This window comes from Sylvia atricapilla, chromosome 1 (genome assembly GCF_009819655.1).
Source record: "Sylvia atricapilla isolate bSylAtr1 chromosome 1, bSylAtr1.pri, whole genome shotgun sequence".
Lineage (NCBI taxonomy): Eukaryota > Metazoa > Chordata > Aves > Passeriformes > Sylviidae > Sylvia > Sylvia atricapilla.
Genome location: NC_089140.1, coordinates 112891997 through 112919198, shown reverse-complemented (window position 1 = coordinate 112919198; position 27202 = coordinate 112891997). Strand labels below are relative to the sequence as shown.

General features: G+C 36.3%; 1 protein-coding gene across 3 annotated transcripts in view; it reads left to right on the top strand.

The window, feature by feature from the left end:
- The window catches only part of RB1CC1 (RB1 inducible coiled-coil 1), a 67168-nt gene extending 57166 nt beyond the window's left edge, over positions 1-10002 (top strand). For 2 of the 3 annotated variants that reach the window (XM_066330987.1, XM_066331003.1), the window contains 6 exons: positions 1200-1251; positions 2294-2341; positions 5137-5195; positions 6936-7072; positions 8633-8703; positions 9033-10002. In XM_066330987.1, coding sequence (XP_066187084.1) covers positions 1200-1251; positions 2294-2341; positions 5137-5195; positions 6936-7072; positions 8633-8703; positions 9033-9110 — 445 coding nt within the window. In that variant the 3' untranslated portion in view covers positions 9111-10002. The remainder of the gene's footprint in view (positions 1-1199; positions 1252-2293; positions 2342-5136; positions 5196-6935; positions 7073-8632; positions 8704-9032) is intronic. The other variant, XM_066330995.1, reaches the window with a different exon arrangement.
- The last annotated feature ends 17200 nt before the right edge of the window (positions 10003-27202 follow it).

Here is a 27202-nt window from a genome sequence, read left to right as displayed (position 1 = left end):
TGCCTGGGAACCACACAAGAGGAGCAAGGTTTTTATCAGAGGAACGAGAGCAAAATTGTTAGATGTACTTACATTGATTTTAGTCAGCATCCATCACAACCAATGCTGCCTAACCCAGAATCATATATCCAGATGACTTCACAGCTTGGTGGAAGTGAAGATGAAAACAGTTTGTCCTTGCCAATCTAAACTAGTGGCACTGATAATAAAACAGGGAAGTTCCTGTCATTAGAAAAAGGAACTGTTTCTTATAGTAATCATTTTAGTCCTGCACTCTTAAAACAGATGTACAAAAAAAATTAAGGTGAGCTTGTGAACAAAAAAATTATGACTCAGTGTATGATGAGACAGAAGCTTTTACAGGTTTCTGTTGACTGCTTCCTATTACATGAGAGCTAAACAGCCTTTTAACTGAAATGAAGTAATGATTAGTGTGGTTTAATTATAATCTGTTAGCTATGCTGAGTATTTTGATTGGGTTTATAGCATGTTTCATCCCAACACTTGTCCATTTTCTCAACCAAATCAGTTTGGACCAGAAATTACATGGTTTCTTCCTTATTTGAACTGCTTTTAAAGTACATTATAACTGTTTTAGGATTTCCTGATTATGTTCTTAAGAAGTTACTTGGATGTTAGCGTTGTTTTATCATGTCCTAGTGCTCAGTTTATCCCACGGATGAATGGCAACAAGTAGCAAATTCACATTAGTGTCTCTACCAGAGAGCACCAGGGAACTTCAGACCACTCCCCAGTAGCCTTTGAGCTACAGACTAGCAAAATGGGACATAATAGAGCTTAATTGCAATATCAGGAGTTAACTGTCAAAGCATTTGGGGTGTATCTTTCATCCTGGTGTCTTGAAAACAATGAAAAGACCCCGATGCAAGGTATGCCCCCATGTAGCTTGATAAACTAATCAATGGCTGAAAATTCACTGGCTTGTTGCAACAAGGAACCTCTTTGGTTTAAAGAAAAGAAAAAATAATCAGAAATACCAGCCAGAAATATTGATGCTGATTCCTAATCTGTCTTTCTATACTCTTCCCTCTCTGTTAGCAAATATATAACAGTGAAGATGTTATAACTATGTATAACATATATAACACAGTGAAGATGGCAGGTGGATGTGGAAGAAACAATTTTTGATTATGAAGAAAATGTTAGTTTTTAACCTGACCATTTTCTTTCTCTTTTAGTGAAAATGTTCATATGTCTGAAGAAAAGCAGAGGATAATGTTGTTAGAAAGAGTGAGTAGATTGTTTGTTTGTGAGGTTGAATGTCATGACTAACTGCATGAAAAAATGTGCACATATGAAGTTGTGCTGTGGTCAGTTACATGCTCTGATGCAATGCATTGTCCGCAAGGATTATAAATATTACTTCAGGTAATGTTTTTTCATTGTACTCTTGGATCAGTATAATTCACTAAAGTAATTCAAGATAACTGTTAAAACACTCTTGGCCTGTCCTGTTTAGGCTTTTGTATGAATGACTCAGATGTAATAACCCATCCTAGGACTGACAAATCATTGATTCAGAGAATTTCTGTAGAAAATAGTTACAATTTCTTTTTCTGTTTAAGACATAAAAAACAGCTGGGCAGGATCCAAGATTGATTTACCAGTTTCTCATGAAAATGAGTAATTTCTCCTGGGAGGCTGGATTCTTAGTAAAATGTGAGATTAACCCATAGTAGTTACACTGGAGTATATCAGATTCTAGTAATTTTTAACTGTCCAGTCATCTCTAACTTCATCTCAGTTATCTTTTTAAAGTTGACTTTTTTATAAACAAAAAAGTGTCATTAGCTTCCAGCTTTCTAGGATCACTAGAAAATCTGGGACCAAATAAAGAACAGGAATGCTTTCTGTTAATGGATTGTGACACTGTGTGATGCAACTGCCTGGATGTTTCTGACTATGAGCACATACATCCTTTTTTCTACCATCTGATAACAGAGGATTTGTCATGGATAGAAGCTATAACACAGTAATATATTATATTTCTTTTGCTGTTCTATCACTGACAGGCTTTTCTAACTAAAAGAGAAATACGAGTACAGAGGTAAAATCCTAGCAATTGGGTTTTTAGCGCTAGGATAATTACTAGACTTCAAGGAGTTATTTGCATATCTTTGTTCAAAAGGTGTTTTAATAATTTGTTTAGAACTGAAAGACATAGTATTGTACAAGTAGTTGGGCTCTAGTCATATCAGAACTTCCTAAAAAAAAAATCTTTGTACTGTATAAGGTATAATATCCAGTTAATCAGATTAAGATTTTCTTTTAGACTTTGCAGTTGAAAGAAGAGGAAAATAAGAGATTAAATCAAAGATTGGTAAGTATTTGTGCAGTCCATTTTTAAGCCTCATGAAAAAATAAGAAAAGCTTAAAACTGTTGACTTCTTCCCAAAGAACACAGACCATCCAAAGTTGGGGTATAAGGGGGTGTTAATTTCCAGGGCACCATGACTCAATTTTCAACAGCAGCAGATTGAAGACCAGTTCGCGAACATGATTATATTCTTGTACTTCAAGCATAATTGTTAGTTAACAATAACTTACGGATTGTTTTGGGAAAATTGCACCTCCCAGCTTTACAAGGTGTGAAACTGTAATTCTGCCTAGCAGCTGCCACCATATGAATGGAAATGCTGCCACCATATGAAATGCTCAAATACAGTAAATGCCTATGGAAGGAAAAATAATTTAGTGACAGAGATCCCTTTATTTATTCTCACTTTATCCTTGCTAGCAGATCTTGATATTTTAACTCATAAACAGTTTCCTGTGTGTATAGGAAACAGGCACATCCTTTGGTTGAGCTGGCCATGGAGATCACACTTTTTTTAAGTGACAGGTGATACCGAGAGGTTTGTTAGGAGCTGCTATCTGTGTAGTGGGAAGCTACACTTCATACCAGGACCAAGAAAGGATTGCAGGATATCAAAAAATATAAATTTTAAAGGATTATTTTTAATTCAGAATGTCAGTGAAGTACACAGAATTTATTTAAGTGTAGTTTTTACGATGCAGCTCAGAATACACCTGGACAGTTTTCTAAACCTCTCTGCAGATTTCCTGAATCAAACTCTTGATCTCTCATGTTAGAGTAAAATAAAATGGAAGAAACGCTATGTGCAAGACAAAGAGAAGATTATTCTTGTTACCATTAATGCAAAGCCATGTAAGAGAAATTGGCAGGCTGTTCATTGGGCTCTAAAGTGATTCAAATTTGATTTCTGAATGGGTATAGGAACTTCATACCTTTTCAATTCCTTACTTATAAAATGAGTTTTTACATAGGTAAGTTTGTTATTTGTCCCTTTAGCCTTCTTTTCCTCTCCCCCTCATTTCAAATGCATTTCTAAAATTGAAATATACATCACAACACTTAAATACCAATGTTCATCTCTGTTGAGATGCTTCAGATAAGGAGCTCAGAAGGCATTCTGTGTGAAAAAGGTCACTGGCTTCTGCAGAATTGTGAATTACTTCTGCAAGGAAAAGAAAGGGACTCCTTTTAATACTTGGAATATTATTACAGTATTTTGGTTACAGTAAATGAATTACTGAGAAAGGAAACCATTTTTTCTGTATAAAGCCTATTACACTTGTACTTATAAAACATTCCTTAGTCGATTTTAATTTGATTATTCTCAGCATTTGAATTTGTTCTGTTTCTCTTGAAGTTAGAAATTAAGGGAAAATCAGAAATCACACTATTTTGTATTTTCACTTAACACTTATTCCAGTTTTAAAAAACGGCAGGAAAATATCTGGTCTGTATATCTGAAGAGAACTCTCAAACACTTGTGAACAGTCTAAGCAAATTTGACAGATTTCATGCTAGCTGCAACTTTTTCAAGAAAGAAAGATAGCCTCTAAAAAAACAAAATCTGAAGTTGGATCCTGTAAAGAAAACTGCTGAAAATGTCATCAGAATTTGAGAGCTTTCTGTGATGTACTGCATTAATTTGGACCCATTCTTTGAAGGAATGAAGAAAATGAGCTGTGAATAGGCTACAAGCTCCTGTGAAGACAGGCTGGTACTGCCCTTGGGGAAGGCAGGGGGCAAGATTGACAATAGAAAGGAAATTCGCTGTAGGGAACAATATTTCAGTTACAGCTGAAAAATCACGTGCTAAACTTCAAGTGTGAGCAATCTAGGTTTGAATAGCATGTGCAAATGGTCCGGGAAGTAGGAATGGATGGAAAATCTGCAGGACCTCTAGTCAGAGTTTCTGTGGAGCAATTATGAATTGTCTTTTGTAAGGAAGTTATCAGAGGGTAATGGAACTGATACATTTACATCTGAACACCTTCCCCAGCTACTTGCCTTCATGTGGGATAGGTATTCGTTTGGAGATAGAAGTAGCATTAATTACCCGTTGTCATTTCTTGTTGTCACAGTTATTTTGGAAACTTCATGTGCGCTCACATTTATTGTTAAGTCTGGTTTGTTGTCCTGAAGTTAGTCCATGTGCCAGTATTTTATTAATATAAACAATTAAAGGGGAATACACATATAGCAGATAATTCTTGTGTCCAAAATCTTACACAACTGAACCTTTGTTTGGTCTTAGTAAATCTGACTCCAGTTTTATTCTAGGGAGTGCTGCCCTATTGATTACAATAAACTTTAGATTTTGTGGCAGTTTGTAGAAAAACAGAGGGACTATGTTGAGCTCAACATCTAGAGTTTAATTGTAATAAACACGTTTAATCCCTGGTGTTTTACCATCAGCCTTTTCTAGTGCCAGTGACTTCTCTGTTAGAATGGACACTTTTATTATAGGTCTTGTGTATGCCCCGAGTAAATCTTCACTGGCACAGATGTGAAAAGCCCTTCCCAGTTTTAAATCGTGAGGGAGAAGTTAGTTATGCAGGAAGTTTTATAATCAAAGGTAGCAATTAAAAAACCCAGTACAATAATAAAAACCAAAACCAAATCACAAACAACCCACTATAGAACAGGATGACAAAATTATGGTGGGTTTTCTGAGTGAATATAAAATCTGCAAGACTAGGCACTGTTTGAAATCAATGAAAAATCATCTTGCTATATTCTTACGTGCAATGTACATTTCATCATAGCTTGCCAGTACTTTATAGCTTTTCTCTTTTTTATAGATGTCCCAAAGCATGTCATCAGTATCCTCAAGACATTCTGAAAAAATAGCAATTAGAGAGTAAGTACATGTTAATTTTCATCTAAAGGAATGGATATGCTTTTTTTTTTTTTTAACACAATTTTTCTATTCTTGCTCTGTGTTGAAAAGATGCATAAGTCACTATAATTTAGCCATCAGCTATTGAACGATCCTAGTTGAGCATAAATCGAATTTGATAAACAATATAATGGTCTTTTTGAATTCTGTCAGTGACTTTCTTGAATTCTGTACTTCATCATGGGATTTCTAGAATTCTCTGAGGCTTTTCTTAGATTACTTTTTTGTTTTTCTTTAACCTTGAAGTCATGCTACAAAAAAAAAAAGGAAATCTATTCATCCTAAAATGCATAGTGCTGTATTATATTTGAAGAGAAGTCTTACCTTCCTGAAGTCTTCAAAGTTCTTGTCTTACTCTAACACAACGAAATAAAGTAAACTCAAATATTTTGTTAGGTATTTTCAATCTATTAGGGGTTGCATGTAGAATTGTTACAGGAAAAAAGAAGTATTCTTGTAACATATGAAAGCTACAGACAACTTCTTCATTAATATTAAGGTTATAAATTACTTGAGTATTATAAAAAAAGCTTTTGCAAATTAAAACCTGCACAGATTTTTCTGTTAATGTTTTCTGAATTACACTAGTTCCCATTTTTGCTGTAACAAGATCAGCAGGTGAAGAATTGGTTTCTTTCCCTCTAACATCTGAAAATTGTCACAAGTGTCTTGGTAGATTTTGAGGAGGAAAATGGTATGAAAGAAGAATTCATCTGTCCAGTAGAGATGTTTTTAAGTCAGTGTAGGCTGTCTTCATAATAAGTCTGGGCAGAAAAGTTTGGAGTATTGTTTACTTAATCCAAAAAATTAACTTTAAAGATGATGACCTAAATTTCTCTAGATTTAATCAGTTGACTGACGACTGACTGTGTATCTGTAGTCTCCTTCTATGGAGAAGTTTTTCACTTTGCACTTCCTGCCTCATCATCAGAGAAGTAGTAATATTTATTCTTAGAGCTCCCTTGTGATCTAATTCTTAATTTGTAGCTATTTTAGACTTCGTTTCATTAATGGGTAAATAATTTCCTTGCAACACTTTACACCTTGGAACAAGAAGATTTAAGACAGAAGTTGTTCTTGGAATTCTGTTACTGAAACTTGGCATGGGAACTTGGTGGTTTCTTGTGTTACCCTAGTGTCAGGAAGATGCAGTTTAAAGCTTTTTACATATAGTCACCACAGTATTTCTTTGGCTTTTCATCATTTGATCAAAGATGAACAGTTCATCCTTTCTTTGTCTTATGCACTTAAAATTTCAAAATTGAAAGCTGCATTAATATTCTTGCTGTATTTTTCTGTGTTCAAATTTGTTTCAGTTTAAAACAACAAAGGAATGTTTGTAAACACTACTACAGTGATGATTACTTGAAGTACTGGTGAATAAAATAATACAAAATTCAAACACTACTATTTAGTTATGTAGTTCTGATTATATTTTGAAGCAAAACTGATAATTTTATATAATTTGAGCTAATGGGTGTAGAACATTTCAAAAACACTTTTTAAAGATAGCCTGCTTTTGTTGACTTCAGAAAATAGGAAATGTAAATGAGTTGGCATAGCAAGTGGAAATGTCTTGCTGCTATTCAGCTTAGTCTCTCATGCAATATATGGCGGGAAAATGTAGTGTCATTAATATAGTTTTAAGCTTCTGTACTTTTTTTTTAGTTAAATTCTATGATTTTTTTTTTCCCCCACCAGTTTTCAGGTTGGCGATTTGGTTCTCATTATCTTGGACGAAAGGCATGACAACTACGTGTTGTTTACTGTTAGTCCAACCTTGTATTTCTTGCACTCGGAGTCCCTCGCAGCATTGGATCTCAAACCAGGTGAGTGTGGTAAGTGTCATATTTTTTTCTAATTATCTCTTACAACTAACACTTAACTTTCTAACACTAAGTGATTTTTGTAAGTATATATGTGATAAATACCAGGAGCATGTGAAAGTTGTCAGCTGTCTTTGTAGCTTTTGCTGCTTGTTCTGATGCAAAATATTTTTCAAAGCAAAACATTTTTAATTAAAAATTTATGTAGATGTTAGTATCTTGGAAAGCTTGGGGAAAATATCTGCATCTTCAAAGTAAGCTGTGAAAAAAAAGAAGAAAAAGGAGAATATGCCAATTTGATACACACACAGAGTATGTTAACATTCCCATCACACTGCTTTAATTACTCAGAATAAATAATAAATAAAAAAGTGTAGATAACAGTATATGCAAGCAATATTTTTGCTCATAGTTTTTCCACCAAATTAAAATGGTATTTATTATAAAATTTCAGAGAAGATTTTCTGTATTTCTTTATGTTAAAATTGATGGCACATTTACTTTTTTTTTTTCTCCCTTAATTTTCAAGGCTTTTTCTTGGCTTTTCGTTTTTTGGTTTTTTTGGGGGTTTTTTGGCATCTGTCTAAACTTAGCTAAATTGAAATCTTTTTAAATGAGGAAATATATCAATGCTTTGCACTAAACCATGAACTACATGAAGTGGATTCATGGAAATGTCTTTAAACTATCATGTGTTTTTGCAAACCCACCTGTGTTCCCAGCTTTGTAAAACCGTCTGAGAATATGCATCAAATGAAAATTTGTATTAATTCTAACTTTTCAGTGGAAGTTTCTATGTTATTGCATGTCACAAGCTGTCAAATAGTTTCCTGGAAGAGACTCACTGTACATTGCAATTATGATGAAAGATGATAGATCTTGAATAATTGTGTGGTCTCCAGAAGACCACTAAGCCCTAACTGGATTCTGAGTTTGCTGAAGGATATGTGCCATGTGTCATCTGTGAAACATAAGGGGAAAATACCTGTCTTACTTCTAGATTTAATATATTCTGACCTCTGGCATTAGTAGTGCATACATAACTGTGTGAAATATGATAGACTCTTCTTACAGTTTTTTTACATATATAAGGTAAAAGCTGTGTCAGTTTGTACATTAGTGTGAGTACTTAGTTCACTGACCTGTCTGTTTTCAAATGGACCGGCTTGCTCTGGTCCTTGCCAATTGCAGAACAGAGTTAACCTCAAATCCGAGAAAACTGCAGATAAAACAAACATCAAGACTGACCAATTGCTGAGGGGACACATTTGTCTCTCTCTCACTGTTCAGGAAATCATTTCTTGATTCTATTCCTGCATCAGGAAAGTGGGGAAAATGAAATTCAGAACCATAGTTGTATTTATGGTAGGTTAAAATTGGTGTTGGCCTAGGTACTGTAAATTATTGTTCTAAGGGCCACCAAAATGTTGCCTTTAAACCTGACCTTACTTAATGTTTGTTCTTTAATTAAATTGAGTTTTTTTAAAAAATTCTGCTTTTAATGAAAATATAATTTAATATCCTGGTGCTTGTAGTTGCTTATCCAAAATATTAAATATGTTTTCTGTTTAGCATCAGGTGCATCTAGGAGACCTTGGGTGCTAGGAAAAGTGATGGAGAAGGAATATTGCCAGGCAAAAAAGGTAAGAAAATAGTAATGAGGAATCACCTGTGATGGATAGAGAAAAAAGTCAATTTTAGTATTTTTAACAATTGTGACAAATTCTCTCTTCGTAAGAATTCAGATGAAAATTGTTCTAAGTTCTGCTATTCCTGCTTTTCTTTTGAGTCAGTGAATAGCAGGAGCTGGGGAAGCAGAAGAGTTGAGTGAGTAGTGGGTTGGGTATTGGTATCCACACTGTCCAGAACCTTGCCAGGCTCCTAAGGGACTCCTGAGTAGTGGAAATCAGTTTGAGCTTAAAAATACAGTAATCAGTAGAATAATTCCACGTTTAATTTTTTTTTTTTTTAGGCACAAAACAGATTCAAAGTTCCTTTGGGTACAAAATTCTACAGAGTGAAAGCAGTACCATGGAACAAGAAAGTATAACACAACAAAGTTTTAGTTCATTCTGTCTCCATTCTTTTTTGACTTGTCCTTCAGTGCTCATTTGTCGCTCCAGATACCATGCCATCTTTTTATACTGAGGTCATGTGACAAGATACGTCATTGATGTACTGCTTTTACTTTTTAACAGGTGACATTTTAGAAATGCATCAAAAACTCTGGCCCTAACTGCTTTGATTTTTTTTTACCCAGATAACTTTAAGAGTGTGGACCAAATGAGTTCATTTTCTCGAAGGGCAGCCACATGAAACACGGTTTGTTTGCCATGTTAATTGCCTGTTAAATATACATTAGCTTGTATTTAGATGTTAAATGTTAGTTACCATTATTACCAGCATATGTCCTTTTGTGAAATCATTATCAAAGTACTTGCACTCTTTAACAGATTCTTTATATGTGTAAAATTCATCAACTATTTAAAGAGGGTGTTCATTGCATGCAGATAATCATATAATTTTTCTTCAACATGAGTTTGCCTCAGTAGATGAATAAAAATAACTACTGCAGCTTGTTTCATTACATGAAAATGCTCTTTAATGTTAAAAAGCCCTTGTAATTTGATGGACTGATTTTGAAAATCAGTCACAGTTAGATCTGCAATCTTCAAAAGCACTTTCGATGGATTGATCACACAGATTCTGAAGGGAAGACACCTGTGCTGTTTATTCAAGGTGAAACACTTGTTCTTCCCAACAAAACAGAAATCTTGTATTAATCTATTTAGAAAAAATCATATTGATGAAATTGTATTTCATGGTTGAGTTTCAGGAAAAAACTCATTGTACATTAACCATACAAGAGTCATTTAAGTAACAAATTATTGTAATTGTAAAAGACATGTAGAATTTTAAAACAATAAAGATTTGAAACTGTATGTGTTTGAAGTATTTGTGTGCCTTTTAAATACTATCTCTAATATTTATTTCATGCTAATCTATTGTATCTTCTCTGTGATTTCTCCAGTGGTTTGGTTACATAGAAATACCCAAATTTTCTATCAGAGGTAGTAATTTTCAAAAACATTTGGGAATTACAGGAACTACCTTGTTATCATAGAAATGAATTTACGTAGACAGATACTTTAATTTTGTCAGCATATTGAATGGATGAAGGACTTTTTTTAGTAGTTATACTGCCTACATTTTTAAAATGTAGTTTTATTTATTTTTTTTAATAACAGTATAAAATGTACTATAAATATGTAGCCAGTGGGAAGTGAAATCATGAGTTCAGCTATAAGCTTATGCCTAGGATTCAATCCATAGAGTTATTCAGCTGTGATTTATCTTCAGGTATGGAGTGGAAGAGGAAGAGATAAAGCAATGACCACATGAAAATCTCAGTGCTTCTCATATGTTGCAAATAATATTTCTCCAGACTAACCACTCCAGTTGAATACCCAGAAACATCTGTATATGCTTTATTTAAAATTTTGTTCCATAAAAATTTTAAGTTCAGATTTTTATGAAATGCATGGGCTTGTAACTGTATCATATCTTTGACTAAATAAATCTGAGACAATTGACCTGTGGAAAACAGAATGTCATTTCATCAAGTTGTTTTCTTACCTGGTTGTTAAATTTAATAGTTGATGTACTGACTTCTTAAAATTAGTTTTCAAATGTGCCTTATTCTTCAAGAATAATATTACCATAGTTGAGTACTGCCCAGTGTCAAATGTGTAAATAGCATAGATCTATAGGACAGATCTGTAAAAGAAGCAAGCCAAAGAAACAATGGGTATTTTTATAATTGAATTTTTTACCTTCAGCAAAAGGAGAATTCAGTTCTGTCTGCAATTTGGTGAGGTCTTGTTCCTTAAGTCAGCTGAGTCACAAGTGGTAAGAAATTGCACACATGGTGTAACTCATTTCTCTTAAAATGCCAAATATTTAGAAGCCTTGATGTCTCTTACCCATTGACAAAGCATTCCCAGCCTCAGATACTACCGCTGTGAATATTATAAGTCTTCCAGAGATTAGTTATCTCTTGGAAGCTATCAGGCTTTGCTAAGAAGCGCTGAATCCTTCCAGTAGTGCCCTTCCATTAAGGGCAGTTATTCCTTGAGTAGCAGTAATGAATCTGTATAGCAAGGGGCAATCCAGTGCTGTAACATAAGATCCTGCTCTTTTGTTATTGCGTAGTCTGCTTCAAAGGTAAGTAAAATGTTGCCTAGAATTTTCTCTGTGGAGGAAAGGGTGGGTGTGGTGTCAATCTGATGCCTTGGAAGGCTGACTTGAAACAGAGACTGGACAGAGCTAGAGAATAAAGTAGGTATTTATTGAAAGGCCTACAGGATCCACCTTGGGTAGGACAGGAGCCTGACCAGGACTACACACAAATTGAACTAAGAATGGTCAGCCATTTTGTGACCAGTCATGAAATCTTAGACTTTTATAAGTTTTGGTCTATTGCATATTGGAGTTTAATTGTCCAATTACAGCTTCAGGTTGTGAGGCCTCATCCTTCCCGTTTTCTCTCTTCAGTCCACCGTTGTTTATGCTGTTGGGCTGAAAGTTATCTTTGGTCCTCAGGAGGAAAAGCTTTTGTTTTGTCTACCTACTCTGTGAAGAGAGCTTACTACCAATTAATATGAGGCTCAGAACTACACCTAAGCAGCACAGAATCTGAAAATATGAAAGCTAAAACTTAAGGCATCAAGTTCTTCCAGGCTGGATAAAACTGCTAATTTGATGATGGCCCTACATGACAGAGTACAAGTGGAATTCCTTTTAGGGCATACAAAAATAAGCATTTTTCTTAGACTGTAAGTCATTAAGCACTAAGGTTTGTGTGACTTTCTGCTTTATGTTGATGACATACAATGAAGTTCATGTTGCAGGCTCTGGGATGGTACCCTGAGTGCCGAAGTGAGGTGAATACAGAAGTCATGCGGAGAATTAACCTCCTTGCCAAAAACTCAAAAAAACCTCAGAAATTCCTTTGTCCTTGTCTATAAAAGCATCTAAACTTTCTAGTCTTGTTCTACTGTTGCCTAGATTAAAAATACATGCTTTTAAGCTTATATATGGACAGTAGCAGTGATGATTTATGGTACTATGAAAGTTGGCTTGATTTCTAGTTTAAGATAAAAAGGCATGACTGAGGTTTATATAACTCAGAAACACATGTACAATATATGAAAGTGAACTTGGGAAGCACCTAAATAAACTGATTAAAATGAAGTGCTGTAATGCAAACTATGAGGGAAGAAAAACTCCCTCCCTGCTGATATCTGCCACTTAAAAGAATGCCAGGATGTATCTGTTATTGTTACATGACATCATATTTAAAAATATAAATAAATAGCAGTGGCTTTGGGTTTTAGGAATATTTGTCATGTGTTTCATTTTATAATCTTTATGTATATTCAGAATGGAAATTCTGTCAAACAAACTCCTAACGTATTCAGTAATGATTCTGAACAGTCATTGAGAAAAATGTAGTTTACATATTTTTTGTATGTCACAGCCTTACTAGTTCTTGAAAGTATGTTTGTTATGTACCACCTATGTGCTTCATCTTGCTCCATAATAAAACTTTGTGTATAGCTATATAATTTGGATGAGGAGCATGGTCAGGACAGATGGGGGAGAAGTTGGAAGATAAATATGATTATCTCAAATTTCCCTAATTCTTTTGTGGAGCAGCATGTTGGAAACTTGACAAATACTTTTAAAAAAAAGCCTCTTGTGCTACTGCTAATACATGTTTATTCCAAAATCTGGCTTTAGAGAGAGGAAACTTATTTTTCTGAACTGCAAAAAGGAAAATGAATGATAGAGAAAGTTGATTGAAAGCAAATGCTGTCCTGCAGACTTAACACAGAAGGGATGTGATAATTTAAAAGGGATTTTTTCCAGTGTTCCTGGAAAGCTGTATCCATTTGAATGCTCTGAGAGACATATCAGTTTTTGCACTGCTCTGCAATTGGTCTCCTGTGAGAGAGTTTGTGCTGTTTAGAATTCAACTGTGTTGCATTTGAATCTTAAGATGGTCTGAGCCAGGACCATTTTTACACTGAAGTATACCCTTTTCCCTAAGTTACCTATGTTGCATAGTAGAACTGGGAAGTCTGCCCTCTGCAAAATCACTGTGTGCCTTTTTTCAGTGCTAGTTTGCTTGCCTTGTGACCTACATTTGCACCCTTGTTTTGTGGAGTTTAGCTAGAAGCCAGATTGGCTGTAAGCAGCTATGGCAAGAATTGATTAGTGATCCTTGTTATGGCAAGAATTTAGAGTGCTGTTTCATTCGTATAATCTTTTTCATTAATAAATTGTAATGCAGGGAATTACTACTTAGTGCCAGATTAATAATTCAGAAATTGAGCATTCTCCATACAAGAACTCCCTTACCTTTGCAAGCCTTTTGTATTTCAGTGATCTATCTCAATGCTGCATTTTAAGGTCACTGATGTCTTTCACTCACTTTAAAGGCCATTCTGCAATCCTGAAGCAATAATGATAAAGGGTAAACAGTTACTTCCTTTAGCACTCACTCTATTAACACTCACTCATGTTAACAACATCCACATAGAATACTGAGGAGCATGGGAAAGTCTAGTCCCCAGACTCCAAATACTAGCTAAGAATTGAGTTCACTGTTGATGCTCTCAAGCAGCATCAGATTTAGAGAACAGTTGAGGTTGTAAAGAGCCTCCTGAGGTTGTCTTGCCAACTCTCTGCTGGGGCTGGACTCCTGTGACGTTTTTAATAAAGGTCTTCTGTTTGCAACATTCAATTTAGTCCTTTGTTTCGAAGCCTGGATTGAAACTGCTGTTTTAATTTGAGTAATTTTTAAATCCTCCCATATTTCTGGCTCAATTTTCTGGAGTTATGCCATGGGTGACATCCTTACTTTCCTTTTCCTGACTTTTGCTTCTTGGACTTAAATTGACTATGACTTTTTAGGCAAAATTACTTAGTAAGTAGTAGATTTTATTTTTCTGCAGTGGGAAGAGCTAGTTTCTTACCTCCTAGTCAAAAATTTGTACTGTTTGAAAAGGGATGTTAATGAAAAATTTTTTTTCATCATGCTCAGATTAGTAAATTGTGTTTCTGCCTCAGATCTCTGCATGAGAGCTACCTGTTCTGAACACATGGGTGCATGTTGTACACACCACTTTAGCAAATAATGCAACAAGCAGCAGTTTTGGGCCTGTTTACCTGTGCTGGGAGTACTAAAGGTGCAGAAAAAAATTGATACATAATGCCTCATTTTTTATTTTTTAATTGAGATTAGGTACAGAGCTATGAATTATGTATTACCAAAGCATTCTGCTCTATTGGGATTTTACACTTACAAGTTGATAGATTGCATAGTCATGATCAAGGTCATCATAATGTTTATATATCAGTTATCAAGGAGGGACAAAAAAATGGCATGAAGATCCTAGATCTTTTAGGGGTAGCAGTCAGTTTTAAATACCAGTCTGTCTCTGAGCCTGTTAATTTAAGCAGTTGAAATGTCAGCACTTAATGTCTAATATAATCAAAGTGCTAATGAGGAGACTGTTAAGCTATGCTGCTTGTAGGGTGCTGGTCAGCATTAATTGTCTACCATGTCTCTTGTGAATGGTGGGATGTATTTTTAGATTTAACAATGATTGAAATGGTAGAAGAAGGTTACACTTATATTGAATATAATACTAAATACCGTAAATAACAAGCGATAATTTTGTAGACAATGGATAGCTTTTTAAGCTTCAGAAGAGACCTTTATTTTATGGAACTATACATAAAAAAGTATTTATTTTCAGTTTAAATCAGCTGACTAAAACCAACTGTCTGCTTTTAAAAGGCTGTAAGCTAGGAATAGCCTTTTTTGGTATATACTAAGATTTCTTAAATTGGACTGAAGTAATTTTTCAGAGATTGTATTTTTAAAAGTATTTAATCAACAAAACAGCTAAGCAGTAAAATATTTTCTTTTAATTTTAGACCATGCAATACTAATAATATTTCTATTCCTTATGTTTGTCACTCGTACTTATAAGTGGATTTTTGGAAGCTGAGATAACTTGCCCCAGATATGATACATGCCGTTAAATATGCTTCTGTTGACCTTCTAACACTATGTTTTAGAGTTTGAAAAAAAATTCTGAATTAACAGTAGAATGTAAATACATAAACAGTGTTGTTGCTGCTTTGGAACACCAGATCTTTTGGACATAGGCATAGGATAGGGTGAATGGTAATGGCTTGAAACTAAAAGAGGATAGACTTAAACCAGATAAAAACAGTTTTTTTATGATGAGGATGGTGGAATGCTGGGATAGGTACCCAGAGAGGTGGTGTGTGCCTAATCCCTGGAAACATTCAATGTCAGAGTGGATGGGGCTCTGAGCAACCTGATCTAGTTGAAGATGTCCACTCACATTGTGTGGGACTTGGACTAGACATCCTGTAGAAAGACCCTGCCAATCTAGAATGTTCCACAATTCTATGTGTGATAACAGTATGTGTCTGTACACTGGGAAGGCATATGCTTCAATTTTGGCAGTTTTTAAGCACTGAAAAATTGAGAAATGTCAGCTTATGACTGCTTGTCAAACTTAGATTTTATATGCCAGAGGATCTGCTTTTCAATTAGCTAATTAGGTGCTCTTTTCCTGCACTTGTGCTTCCACATCTATTCTCAGTTATGCATTAAAACCTTGCCTTGAACATATGATTACATTCTTGTCCTTTTTATGGTGGCTGTTTCTGAGTAGAATGCTTGCTATGTATCCCTCATGTAAGACCTCAGTTTCTCCAGATAATTTACTTACTTTTGGTACCTGACAACCAGGGTGACCAATTCGAGATACTTGGGCTGCTCTTTCAAACCATAGCAGTTTTATATCTTCAAATCCTGTGCTTTCACCATTTTGGTCTCTCCATTATGTAAATGAGAAGGTAAAGCAGTGTGTTCAAAGCTGTGTGACACTTCAAGTAAATTTTGCAGCTTTGTTTCACTGCCCTGTTTGACACACATGATGCTCGGGCATCTCTGGCAACTGTGTGTTGGTATCTGTGTGGATGAGTTTTTACTCTGTAAACCAGTTTTCAATATTAATACAAGACACAGAGTTTTAATGTGGGGTGTGTGTGTTAAATCACATACTTAGTATTTTTCCTTGACTGAGGCCTAATACACAAAAAACCCAACTTTTTACAATTGTGTACCTGAAAATGGTAATTTATTTTTGGTGGACTTCTATTTGATTTCTGTCTAGAGATCTTCTGCTTTGCATTAGACTTCCATAATGTATTAAAAAAAAAAAATTGGTGCTTCTCTATCTGCCAGATTATTTCTTTGCTAAACTACAAATGTTGTCTTGAACTTTCTGTTCCTGTAGTCACCTAGAAATCATCTTGAGAAATTTTGTGTAAGTTATGACCCAATACTGCATAGAAATCAGGATGAGCCATGATTCTTACATGATGCCTTTGGAATGTCTATTTTAATCTTTCTTCTGCTTTTTTAGTGTCATGTATCCTCTTCCCAGCTCTTCAGTGAGTTCAGAAAGAAGAACTTAGCACTGAGAACTCAAGTCCATTCCCTGTATCCCTCTATGGTTAAATGAAGCAAATGTGTTTGTCTCATTGTGCGGATGAATCACATTTTCCATTGCACGTAGGTAATTTAACCTATTCACTGGTGACAAAAACAAAAGTTGTGCAGAAGCTTTGCTGCCCTGTGCCTGGAGCTGGTTGGTTAGTGTGTAGTACAAAGTTCTTTCCTGGAAAATTTCAACTCCCAGGAGCTTGAAAAGTTCCATAGATGTACATGGAAGCTCCTGTGAGTAGAGATGCCACAGTGTGGTCTGGCCTGCAAGGGGCCATCTGCTCTTGAGGGAAGACGCCTCACTTCTAACTGCTGGGCCATTATTTAATAGCTTTCTCCAAGCGGTCTTCGTGTTTGAGGATTGGTTAGGGTTTTGGGGCTTCTTCTCCTTAACTGCAAGAATTAACCATCAAAGCAACAGCGCTTTCTGTGCAGAGGAATAGCTGTTTAGTAGGCATTGATCTTTAGTAGGCATCAGTCTCCTGTCTACAAAACATTCTTGTAACCAGGTATTTTAATGAATATATTAAGAAACTATGAGAAGGGGAGATGTTAAAATGGTTTTATTTTCTATAAGTGTAAAAAAAGTTTATTTTAAACTTTTTTTACCAACTTATTTTGTTATGTTGTGTTCCTTTACCCATCAGACAATGATTCATTTATTGGTTTTGTGTTTTGCAGGCAACTGAAATCGATACATCTGTTATCTCATATCTTTTGTTTTAAACGGGCTACAACAGTTTATTCTGCAGGAACATCTTGGGATATCACAGACTCTCAGCCTAGCTTAGATAATTCTATAATTTCACTGGCAATCAAATTTTGAGACAAAAATCAACATTTTAGAGATGGCATTGTCTGTTCCCTCCTTGCTTGCAATGACAGCTATGGAGGATGAAATCATAAACCTGTTGAGGTGTTCAGTGCATAATTTGATTTTTTCCTAACTATAGAAATTTTTGTTCAAGAATCCTCAATATTGATACAGAGAACCAAAATGATACTAGGAAGTATTTTTATTGTAAGGAAAATAAATCTGTAAAGTATGTCTTGGACTCTTAAGCACAGATTACTATAAATATGAAGGGAATCTGAAGAAGGGATTGTTCAGTCATTGCCCAGTAGATGTTCTTGGGAAGTTGATTTAAAAGAGGTGAGAAAAATGACAAATCTGCTGTGTTGTGCCAAGGGCTGCATTTCTCATTTGCTGGACTTTGCAGGTTGACCAGTGAGAGAAGAATATCCCTAAGAGTTTATGATAACCATCTTCACTGGTGGATTTTTGCTTTCTGCTTGCCACAGAATTTAGATCATCTTCCATAAATACTCTCTACCTGCCCTTCACATTTTCAGTTGCTTCAAATTTGTTATATTTAACTGGTTTAATTATTTCTCTGAGTTGGTGGGATTTTGTTTTTTTGTCCGTGGGGGATTTCTGCAGAAACTGAGTTGCAATGGGCTGGATGTTGTTTTCCTTTATGGCCACACCTTGTTGTGTCAGTAAATGTGGCACAAAGGAGAAGTGCTGGATGTGTGCTCAGGAGCAGTGGACCTCAGCAGGATCAGAGCTCTGATGCTGACAGTGGCCTGTGATCATATTCACAGCACGGGGTCACAGGCAGGTTCCTCAGGACACTGATTTCCTGCAGGTCTTTTATTGCATTGATCCAGGCTTCTGACCCTGGATGTAGGGGTGAGGAATATGACATCAGGAAGAGGAAGGGGTTAAAATAGCTGTGCCAGAAGCTTCCTGTGATTCCTCTTAACATTAATCCCAGAAATTTGTACCCAAATGGAAAAACCATTTTAGCACAGGTTTTAAAGCCTTGGCCAGGGGAACTAAAAGTAATTTCTGAAAAGGTTCGTGAAGTTTAACCCTGAAGCTGTGTCCTCTGGAGGATCACTGGTAAAGCAGTTGTGCACATGTTGTTCTGAAAGAAAGTAAATTCAGGACACTGTTTAAAGCTCACCCCCTTTTATACAAAGTATGATGCTGTAAGGGGTAGAGATTTATGAGCCCCCTCAAAAATGCTGTTGGCTGCTCTACAAGCTCTGACGTTTCCCAGTCAGAAATATTCAGTTCCAGTGACTTGGGGTTGTGGCATTTCCATATCCTTAACACACCTCCAGAAGTCTCCACGTTTTTAGCTTCCTAAAATAGATGAATAGTTTCAACAGGATGATGTCTGTCACTGTTGCATAACCTCTGTGGAGTTCTTTCCGAGAGAATTTTTTTAAGTCTATGAGCACAGTTATTAGATAAATGACAGAGCAGTGGTAGCACTTTCATTTCTGCATGCTTAGTTACTCCTTTTTAAACAAGCATGTGATTATGCTTCCACATGAAAGTGGAAGGAGTTGATTTAGTGGTTATTTTCATTTGAAAACCTTTCTAGATGTGGGGGGGAAAAAAGGAAATTCCAACTCAGGGGAGGTCTATTATTAAATCTTAGAATGCATAAAATGAATTGTGGTAAGTTACTATTTTAAATATGTCCCAAGAATCTAGGAGTCTTTTTATAACACAAAATCTGTGGGTTATTTAAAAGAAAAAAAAAAAGAAGAAAAAAAAAAAAAAAAAAAAAAAAGAGAGAGAAGCAAGCATGCTGTTATTCTTATGCAAATCTTTGACATAAGTGATGTTTACATTTCTTTTTAAATATATAGAATTAGGTGCTTTCTTATTTTATTCTTTATAAGATGCTTTCTGCTTTTAAAACTACTTTTTAAAAAATAAAATTTTCTTATATTGTACTGCATCAAATTATGTATGCAGGGTAGTTAAACAGTTATTTTGTGGGTTTCAGATGATTTCTGGTTGAGTTTGGTGCTCAGTAAAAGTAGAGAACAAATGTGGAAACCTCTTCAATGGAATTCCCTGCTTTCTTTCTTCTGTGCTTCTTCCTTTGACTAAGGCAATATGAGCCCTCTAACATATGTTTCTATATAGTTTATGTAGCATGAAAACAGCAGTGCTGTATGGATAGCTGTTACTCTGTGCTATTTTGAATGTGCTTAATGTAAAGCTGATAATTCCCCTTGTCTGTTTCTGTCTGACTTGAGATTAGTCCTTTTATCAGACCGGCTTCCTCTAGGCCTGCTTTTAAAAGTTGCATGTGTTGAGGACAGACATAAAAAAAGAGTAATTTCCTGCAAGGAATTAGTTTAGCCTCTGTTTCCTCTCTTTCCACCAAGTTCTAATTTTGACTTGTGATTTAAAATATATTCTATAGAAAATGTTATGTGAAAAGAATTCTAAGGGAAGAATCTTTGTGCTTTGAAAAGAGCAAAACCCAGAGCTTTTTGAGAAATAAGAGTTTTGGAGTAAATCCCAAGGGGAGAACTACACATAATGGATAAAGTAACTTGCTGACTATGAGACTAGAAAATACTTTCCTAAGAATAAGTAATAATATTTTAGTACACTTAGAGGATAGTTTCTTAAGGATAAAAAACACTGTTTTACTATAGTGTAGTTTCACATCTTAAAGCTGTTTCTCATCATTCCAGTCACCTCTCTGTATGACTTTTTGGTAGGTGGAAATAAGGGTCTCAATTGAGTTGCTTCTCTAGGTCCCTGTTTCATATAAACCAGGCCTTACAAGTCTGCGGCTGCTTGGCATATTTCCTGTTCTCCAGTTGGAGAATTTTTCCACCTACTTAGCCTTCATTTTTTTCCCTAGTCTCCTGATTTCTCATCTCTATTATTCTATTCCATGAGGGAATATATATTTATTTTTTTGCCTTGAAGAAATTGTAGCAATTGCTACCCCGAAGTGCCAAACTGTGGAAGAAGACGAACAAGCAGTGCCCTGCCAGGCAGCTGAGGTCGTCTGCTGATGGTTTGCTTCTGACCTGAAGACTTCACACTCTGAGTGACCCTTTGATGGCAAATTTAAGGAGAAAATGGCTGCTTGCATTTCAGGAAGATATTAAAACTATGAAGAGGCAAAAAAAAAAGTTTGTTGTCTTCAGGGTAAAAGTGAAAATTGATTATTTGTGGCATTAATTACTTGGAAGAGCTGCAATACTTGTAAGGAATACCAGAGTGGAAATGATGCTATTCAGGTTTGAGGTAAACATTACCAATGTGTTACAGATTCTAGAATGATCCTGGAAGTTCACAGATTAGATATTTCGACTTTGAAGGAGGAAGGAAATTCTCATTCATTTTGCCATGGCCAAAAGGAGAACTGGGGGAAGGTGGCTGGGTACAGACTGCTGGGAGAAGTGAGGGCAGTGGTGAGTGGGACCCCAGGGTGAGGCAGTGGAGCTTTGGGGGCTGGGTGACACTGCTGGTGTGTGCTTCCACATGGATGGAAAGATCACATCCTGGGAATATCAGCCACGTATGCAGCTGTAGCACTGCTCAGTGCAGGTGGTGCTGCTTTTTGCCTGTGCTGAAGATGTTTCCTGAAGGCTCCCAGGTGCTTCACTGAGTATTCCAATGGGTCCTCATTTTCCCAGTGTCTCTGGTTTTCTAGCATGGAAGAAGGTTCCCATAATCTTCACTGTTCCTAAAGTACAAGTATATGGAGGAGTTAATAATGACATCTGATCCTGCACGGGGCTGTATCTCCAAAGCAGAATGATATTCCTTCACGTGTTACATAGAGATACGTTAAAGTAATATGTGGAAGTCTCTGACCTGTTCAGAAGTTTGAGGAGGTCTTTCCAACTGCAGCTTTGGCTTGACATCCTGAAGAAATCCTCAAGGTTCTGCTGTACATGTTAAAAAATAGAGATCAAGGTAAGCAAGAAAGCTCCAGGCTGGTGGCTTAGGAAAGATCAGTGTTATGCTGACTGTGGGCAAAAACAGGCCCTTGCCTTACACTTTGGCCCCTAATTTCTTGTACCATTGCCCTTGTTTAGGCTTTGGTGCAATGTTGCCTACTACAGAGAAACATCACTAAGACTTCAGATGAAGGATGGTCTTAGTGTTTATAATGAGTCACAGTTTGAGCATGAAGTACAGGGCTTTGCAGAGAAGTTCAGGCTTAGATACGTGATTCCTTTGGGATTCCTCATCCCAAAGCAATAGAGGGAAGAAAATTTCCATACCCTTGAAAGATCTAGGATCTGTACCCTCAAGTGGTTTTTGCCATTTTCTGATTTGTTTAAAGGAAAACCCAGAATAACTGTGTTTGAAACCTACCCATCTGCAGTTCATCTAACACTCAAGTGTGAAAATATGCAATGGGTAAAAGTTTAAAAAAAAAAAAAGGATCAATCAATCCTTGGTTTTTTAGGATGCCAGCAGCTGACACTGTGGCAGTAGCACAATGAATGCAGAGAGAAAGGTGGTGCTTTATGATAACAGTGTTTACAAATAAGATACCTTCATTTTCTCATGAGATTATCTTCAGAGAAGGGCACACAGAGGATTAAATTGCTTCAAGACACACAAGAAAGTGAATTAGAAGTGCCAGATCTTCTGTCCTGCTGAAGGAGAGCATCTCTCTTACTTTGAGGCCCAGTGCCAAATGCAATTAATGTAATGTCTCCTGATGGCAGAGCAGTGCTATTTAAATAACAAATTCAGGCAACAACAAAACATCACCTCTAAACTGAATTTAGAAGACTGATCCTAACAATTCAGAGTTTGGAGTAGTTTTTGTCAATTTTTGGGAGGCATAAGATTACCTTTTTTTAAAATCTCTTGCCTGTAGTAGGAATTAGTAAATTTACACAACTGTTTCTTTTTTAGTGGGAGAAAGGGGTAGAGATCATTCTTTGGAAAAGCAGTCACAACTGGATGGGCGTCTGTAAGAAATGCAATTTTTTTTTATGCTTTATAGGTCTAAATATCACAACCACAACAGTGAGAAATTCCCATGAAGTTATGGAACTAATATTAAAACTGCTGTTGCTTTGAAATACTGTTTTCCAAATTAGGAAAAAGATGTCTGGGACAGGAAATATGAGCCAAAAGAAAACTGATTAAATTGACTTTGATTTTTTTTTTTTTTTCATTATTCATGAGAAGCCTTATCTTTAGTAAGAATGGTTTCTATTAGTGTCTTGCTGAGATGAACCTTTGACTACTCTAATATCTGTAATGCCATGGACAAGGTTTTCTGTTAACTGATATGGAGTGTTCTGCGAGAATTCAAGCAGTCCTGGATATTAAACACACCATGGGAGATGTTGCAAGGTCATGCAGCTTGGTCAGAAAAATGGTGCAGCAGCCTTTCTCCAACATCTTTAAAATAATGAAGGAATCAACAACCACTTGCAAAGAAATAGATGCGCCAAAATAAAAATACTCTTGGAGAGAAAGTGTGCCTTTTGGAATTTTATTAAAGCTGTCTACATGCTTTACCTAATTTAATGTTTGTTTTTTTCAAAAATCATAAAAAATAAAAAATCTCATCTCTGAAAAAGAATTTTTAAATTTGCACCAAATGTGTTCTTAAAAATCATCCTGCACATCTTATACTTGAAGAAAGGTATTGAAAGGGGAAAAAAAAGAAAAAAAAAAAAAGAGGAAAAAAGCTGATGATAATTAATCTTGGGAAAAATAAAACAGTCATGTAAAAATCTCTTGGCATTATGTTGTGAGACTAAACAAGTGTGCATTCATTATAACAATCTTAAACATCTAGATAACTATTTTGGGATCTGACCCTTCAGAGAGGTCTTCCACTACAAGATAATTAGATGAAGTACCTTCAGAAACAAAAACAGCCATTGAGCAGTGAATGTTGGCTAAAAGTTATGTCCTTGGAGTAATCTTTGGGTGACAAATACGAATTTAATTTTAATAATTCAATAGAAGTCCTTGTGTTAAAAAGTAAATAATGAAAAACATAATAATAGTTTTTTATTTAGACTGACCTATTTCTACAGTGTTCAGGAAAGGCTTTATAATAACTCTCCTCCCCAGCATGAGGAATTCTTCCATCTGCCAGAAAAGCAAGGGATAACTTTTCTTGCTGCTGTTCTAAATGAGTATTTTTATACTTATTTATGTACTTTTAATTTTATAGTGTTTAAAGTCAAAGAACTGATTAGGTCACTTAATTTGGCCTTAGTTTGGCACTCTACAGGCCATTATACTTTTTCTCTATTAGGATGGAACAGAACTCAACTTGCCTAAATAAAAATAGCTTTAAATATTAGTCTTTCTTCCACAGGGACACTCGGTCTTGATGTCAAGGCTCCCACTAATTCATACGTATTTGTAACAGTGGTTAAGCCTGCCTTCTAAAAATAAGAGAAAAAAAAAAAAAAAAAAAAAAAAATGGGCCTGACTTCTAAATCCAATGCACGTGGCCTATATTCGAATGTATGTTTTAGTTTTGCTGGTGGCTGGCCCAGGGTGCTTGAGAGAGGGCCTGTTGCACTCAAAAAATGCTTGAGTGATCCTGTGTTGAGCATGGAAACATAATCCCTTCCTGAAGGTCGTTGTGTCTTATTTTAGTTTTTTGACTGGCTTGCATAGATTGATCTCTAGAAGTACGTAAGGTGTTCACCAACACCTTTGTGTTTGTTTGGGGTTTTTTTCTGTCTGTGGAAATCTAAGATACATTCACAAAAATCTACCAGCCAGACTATTACTCTAAGCAGATGCACCTCCAAGGACGAAGACTCCCCCTCTCTCAGGAGGGACATGTGGGTCAGTTCCTATGTCTGCTGCGTATGTCTTTGCCCATGCTCCTTTGGTGTTTGTACAGTCTCCAGCTCTGTGGCTACAAGTCCCAGAGCTGACTGCCAGTCCTGAGGGTGGATTTCAAACCATCCCTAGGGCAGATCTGCATTGGCTCAGTGCTCTGTTGCCAGAGGAGAAAATAGCTGAAGGTGCTCTCATTGTGTTGAATGTGTAGACATCATACTGAAGTATTTATTTTTAAATGTTAGAAATTAGGATATCTTTAAAATTAGTCTCTATTGTATTCAAAAGCACTGTCTAGAACTGAGAATACTGACAATATATAAATACTGACAAAAAATGGCTCTAAGTGTCAGTACTCACCTGACTGACAAACCTCTCAGGAGATTATTTTCCGCCAAGTCCCATTAGTTGTGGTGGTAAAATTATTTATCAGTCTCTTCACGCTGGCCTTCTTAAAACATGAACATGATAGACTGGGTTTGTTGTTTTGGTTTTCTTCCCCTTAACTACATTTGAAGCTATATTTAGCCTTTTGATCTTTCTCTGATTGTTTTTGTTAAGTAAAATGGAAAAAACCCCAAAAATGTAATTATTGTGATAGTATAGGTAATATTCAGGAGCCATTTAAACACAGATGACGGGCTTCTTGGCAGCCAGTGAATGCCACAGCTTCCCAGACCTCAGGATTTGAGCCTTAGTGGGACACAACGCCAGTGCTGGGAAGGAGCAATTGAATGGGAGGTAGTGTGGTCCTCTTCTGTGAGCATCTGCATCTGCTGTAGATGCCAGATGTGCTGAGATCTCCAAACAGGCTACGTCTCCTGTGACACTCATGCTGTGGGAGGTGGAAAACATCCAGTACAGTGTGAAAGGTTCCTAGAAGCCATGAAAGATAATAAATACACCTTTAAAAAAATAGTTTTCTCAGATATTAATCCATGCAGAGAATTTGTCACTGGGGTAGCAACAGCCCTATTTAGCAAGATATAAACTTCCCTTTTTCCTAAACATCACGGCCCTTATGGAATTCGCAGCTTAAACAGCTGAAAGGAGCAGCTGAGGTATTTGAGGAACTGCATTGCATAGACAAGTAGGGTCATAACTTATTAAAACATTTGCAAAACATATTCCAGTGAGATGAAGTTAAACATCTTCCCACGTAAGAGAGACATCGCAGAGCAGAATGGGTAATCATGGAAATAGGCTGCTCAGACACATTCCTCGGATTGTTGAACCCAATTTTGATACCTCTGAGCTCACTATCACTAGCTTTTAGGGCAAATTCAATCGGTATTACAGGAAGGGATGCTAGGGCTTATGTAAGAATATCTTCCCCCCCACCCGTATCACACTGTATGTGATTGTAGGCTGCCTTGAAAGCATATGTTTTGGTCAGAAATAGAGCAGTGTGCAACATACACTTCCTGAACATCCTGCATATAAATAGCACAGGTGGGAAAGATGAACTCAGTTGTCCTCTGGTTCAATGGCAACTTGAAAACCCTCTCCCAGTGCAGTGATGTAATATTGGCAGTGGTAAGCAGGAGCAGAGCCAGTGGCTTCAAGAGCTCCAAGGCTGCTTCCCTGTGCCCCATCCAATGCACAGTCAGTGCGGCAGCATGGTCATTGCTCTCTCCCCTTCCATCCCTGTTAGCTATGGCATTCTGAGGCGCTAGAGCTCTGGATGGTGTATCCTCCAAAGAACAGGCAGAATAGGTGGGAAGATTCTCTCCCTCACTTCCTAAGGAAACACTGCATCTACATGTAGTGAAAGTGCTGCCCTGCAATGGCAGATGACAAATGTAACGTTCACAGTGGTGCAGAAATATTTCCTGTTGGTGAAGATGAGAGTGAGAAGTTCTCTGCAGTCTCAAAGGTCTTCGGTGCACTGGAAACACAATCTCTTCAGAAAGCTGCAGGCACTGTTCTGAGGGCCTGTTAGAGAGATTTTGTTTATTTGTCTTGTGTCACAAGATTGTTCTGAATATTAAATAATCATCACTGTCATGCACAGAATATATTCCAACTCTATGCTCTTCACAATTAAACACTTAACCACATTAAATTTATTTAATCACCTCATTTCCTAACTGCAGAATTCAAGTGCATCATCATCACTTGAACGTTTAGTTGAATAATGCTTGTACACAATAATGAGTAAAATCTGCAAAGAAATCACTGAATACTCTAACTGGAAGTGAACAAAAAAAGCCAATCCTGGTTGTCATTGGCCAGTTCCTTCAGACGTGCAGAGTTAGGATTTAGTTACTCTTCAATCAGCAATACACTTCCAGGCTGGGTGCTGATAAACGTCACATGCTGTTGTATTAAGTGTAAAAAATTGATTGTTTTTCTGGCTCTAAGGCTAATTGCTATTAGGCTAAATGAGCTATAAAGGTGAAATGATAAAGGCCCTGTTGAATATTTTTACAGAATTAAATTAACTACGCATGTGCCACTTCCTCTACAAAGAACATAAGGGAAAATATGACTAATACATAGGAGCAAAGATTAGTTTATTTGTCAGTTCATGATCATGATATAGATGGAATTTCCTTCCATAAAAATAGCATGACAAAGAGTTCATGAATATTTTCATCAGTAGCTAATGTTTCCATTCCCAGAGGAGCGCTCTAGGCCCACAAAAAAGAAAGGCTGCTACATTTAAGGTTCAAGGGAATGTCATCACAAAAGGTAAACTGTCTGTAAGAAACTTGCAGCTTTGATAGTTTTACCTCATTAGAGACAAGGGCATCCCAGGTGTGAAGTGCTTCATAGTACAGGCCTGACCCATATTTATAAAAATGTTTAACTAATGCAGCATTTTGTTATATTGGAAATCTATGCTGAGCTCCACTGAGAGCAATGAGAGTTTGTAGGAGGGCAGAATTTTGTTTCCATTTTGTTATCA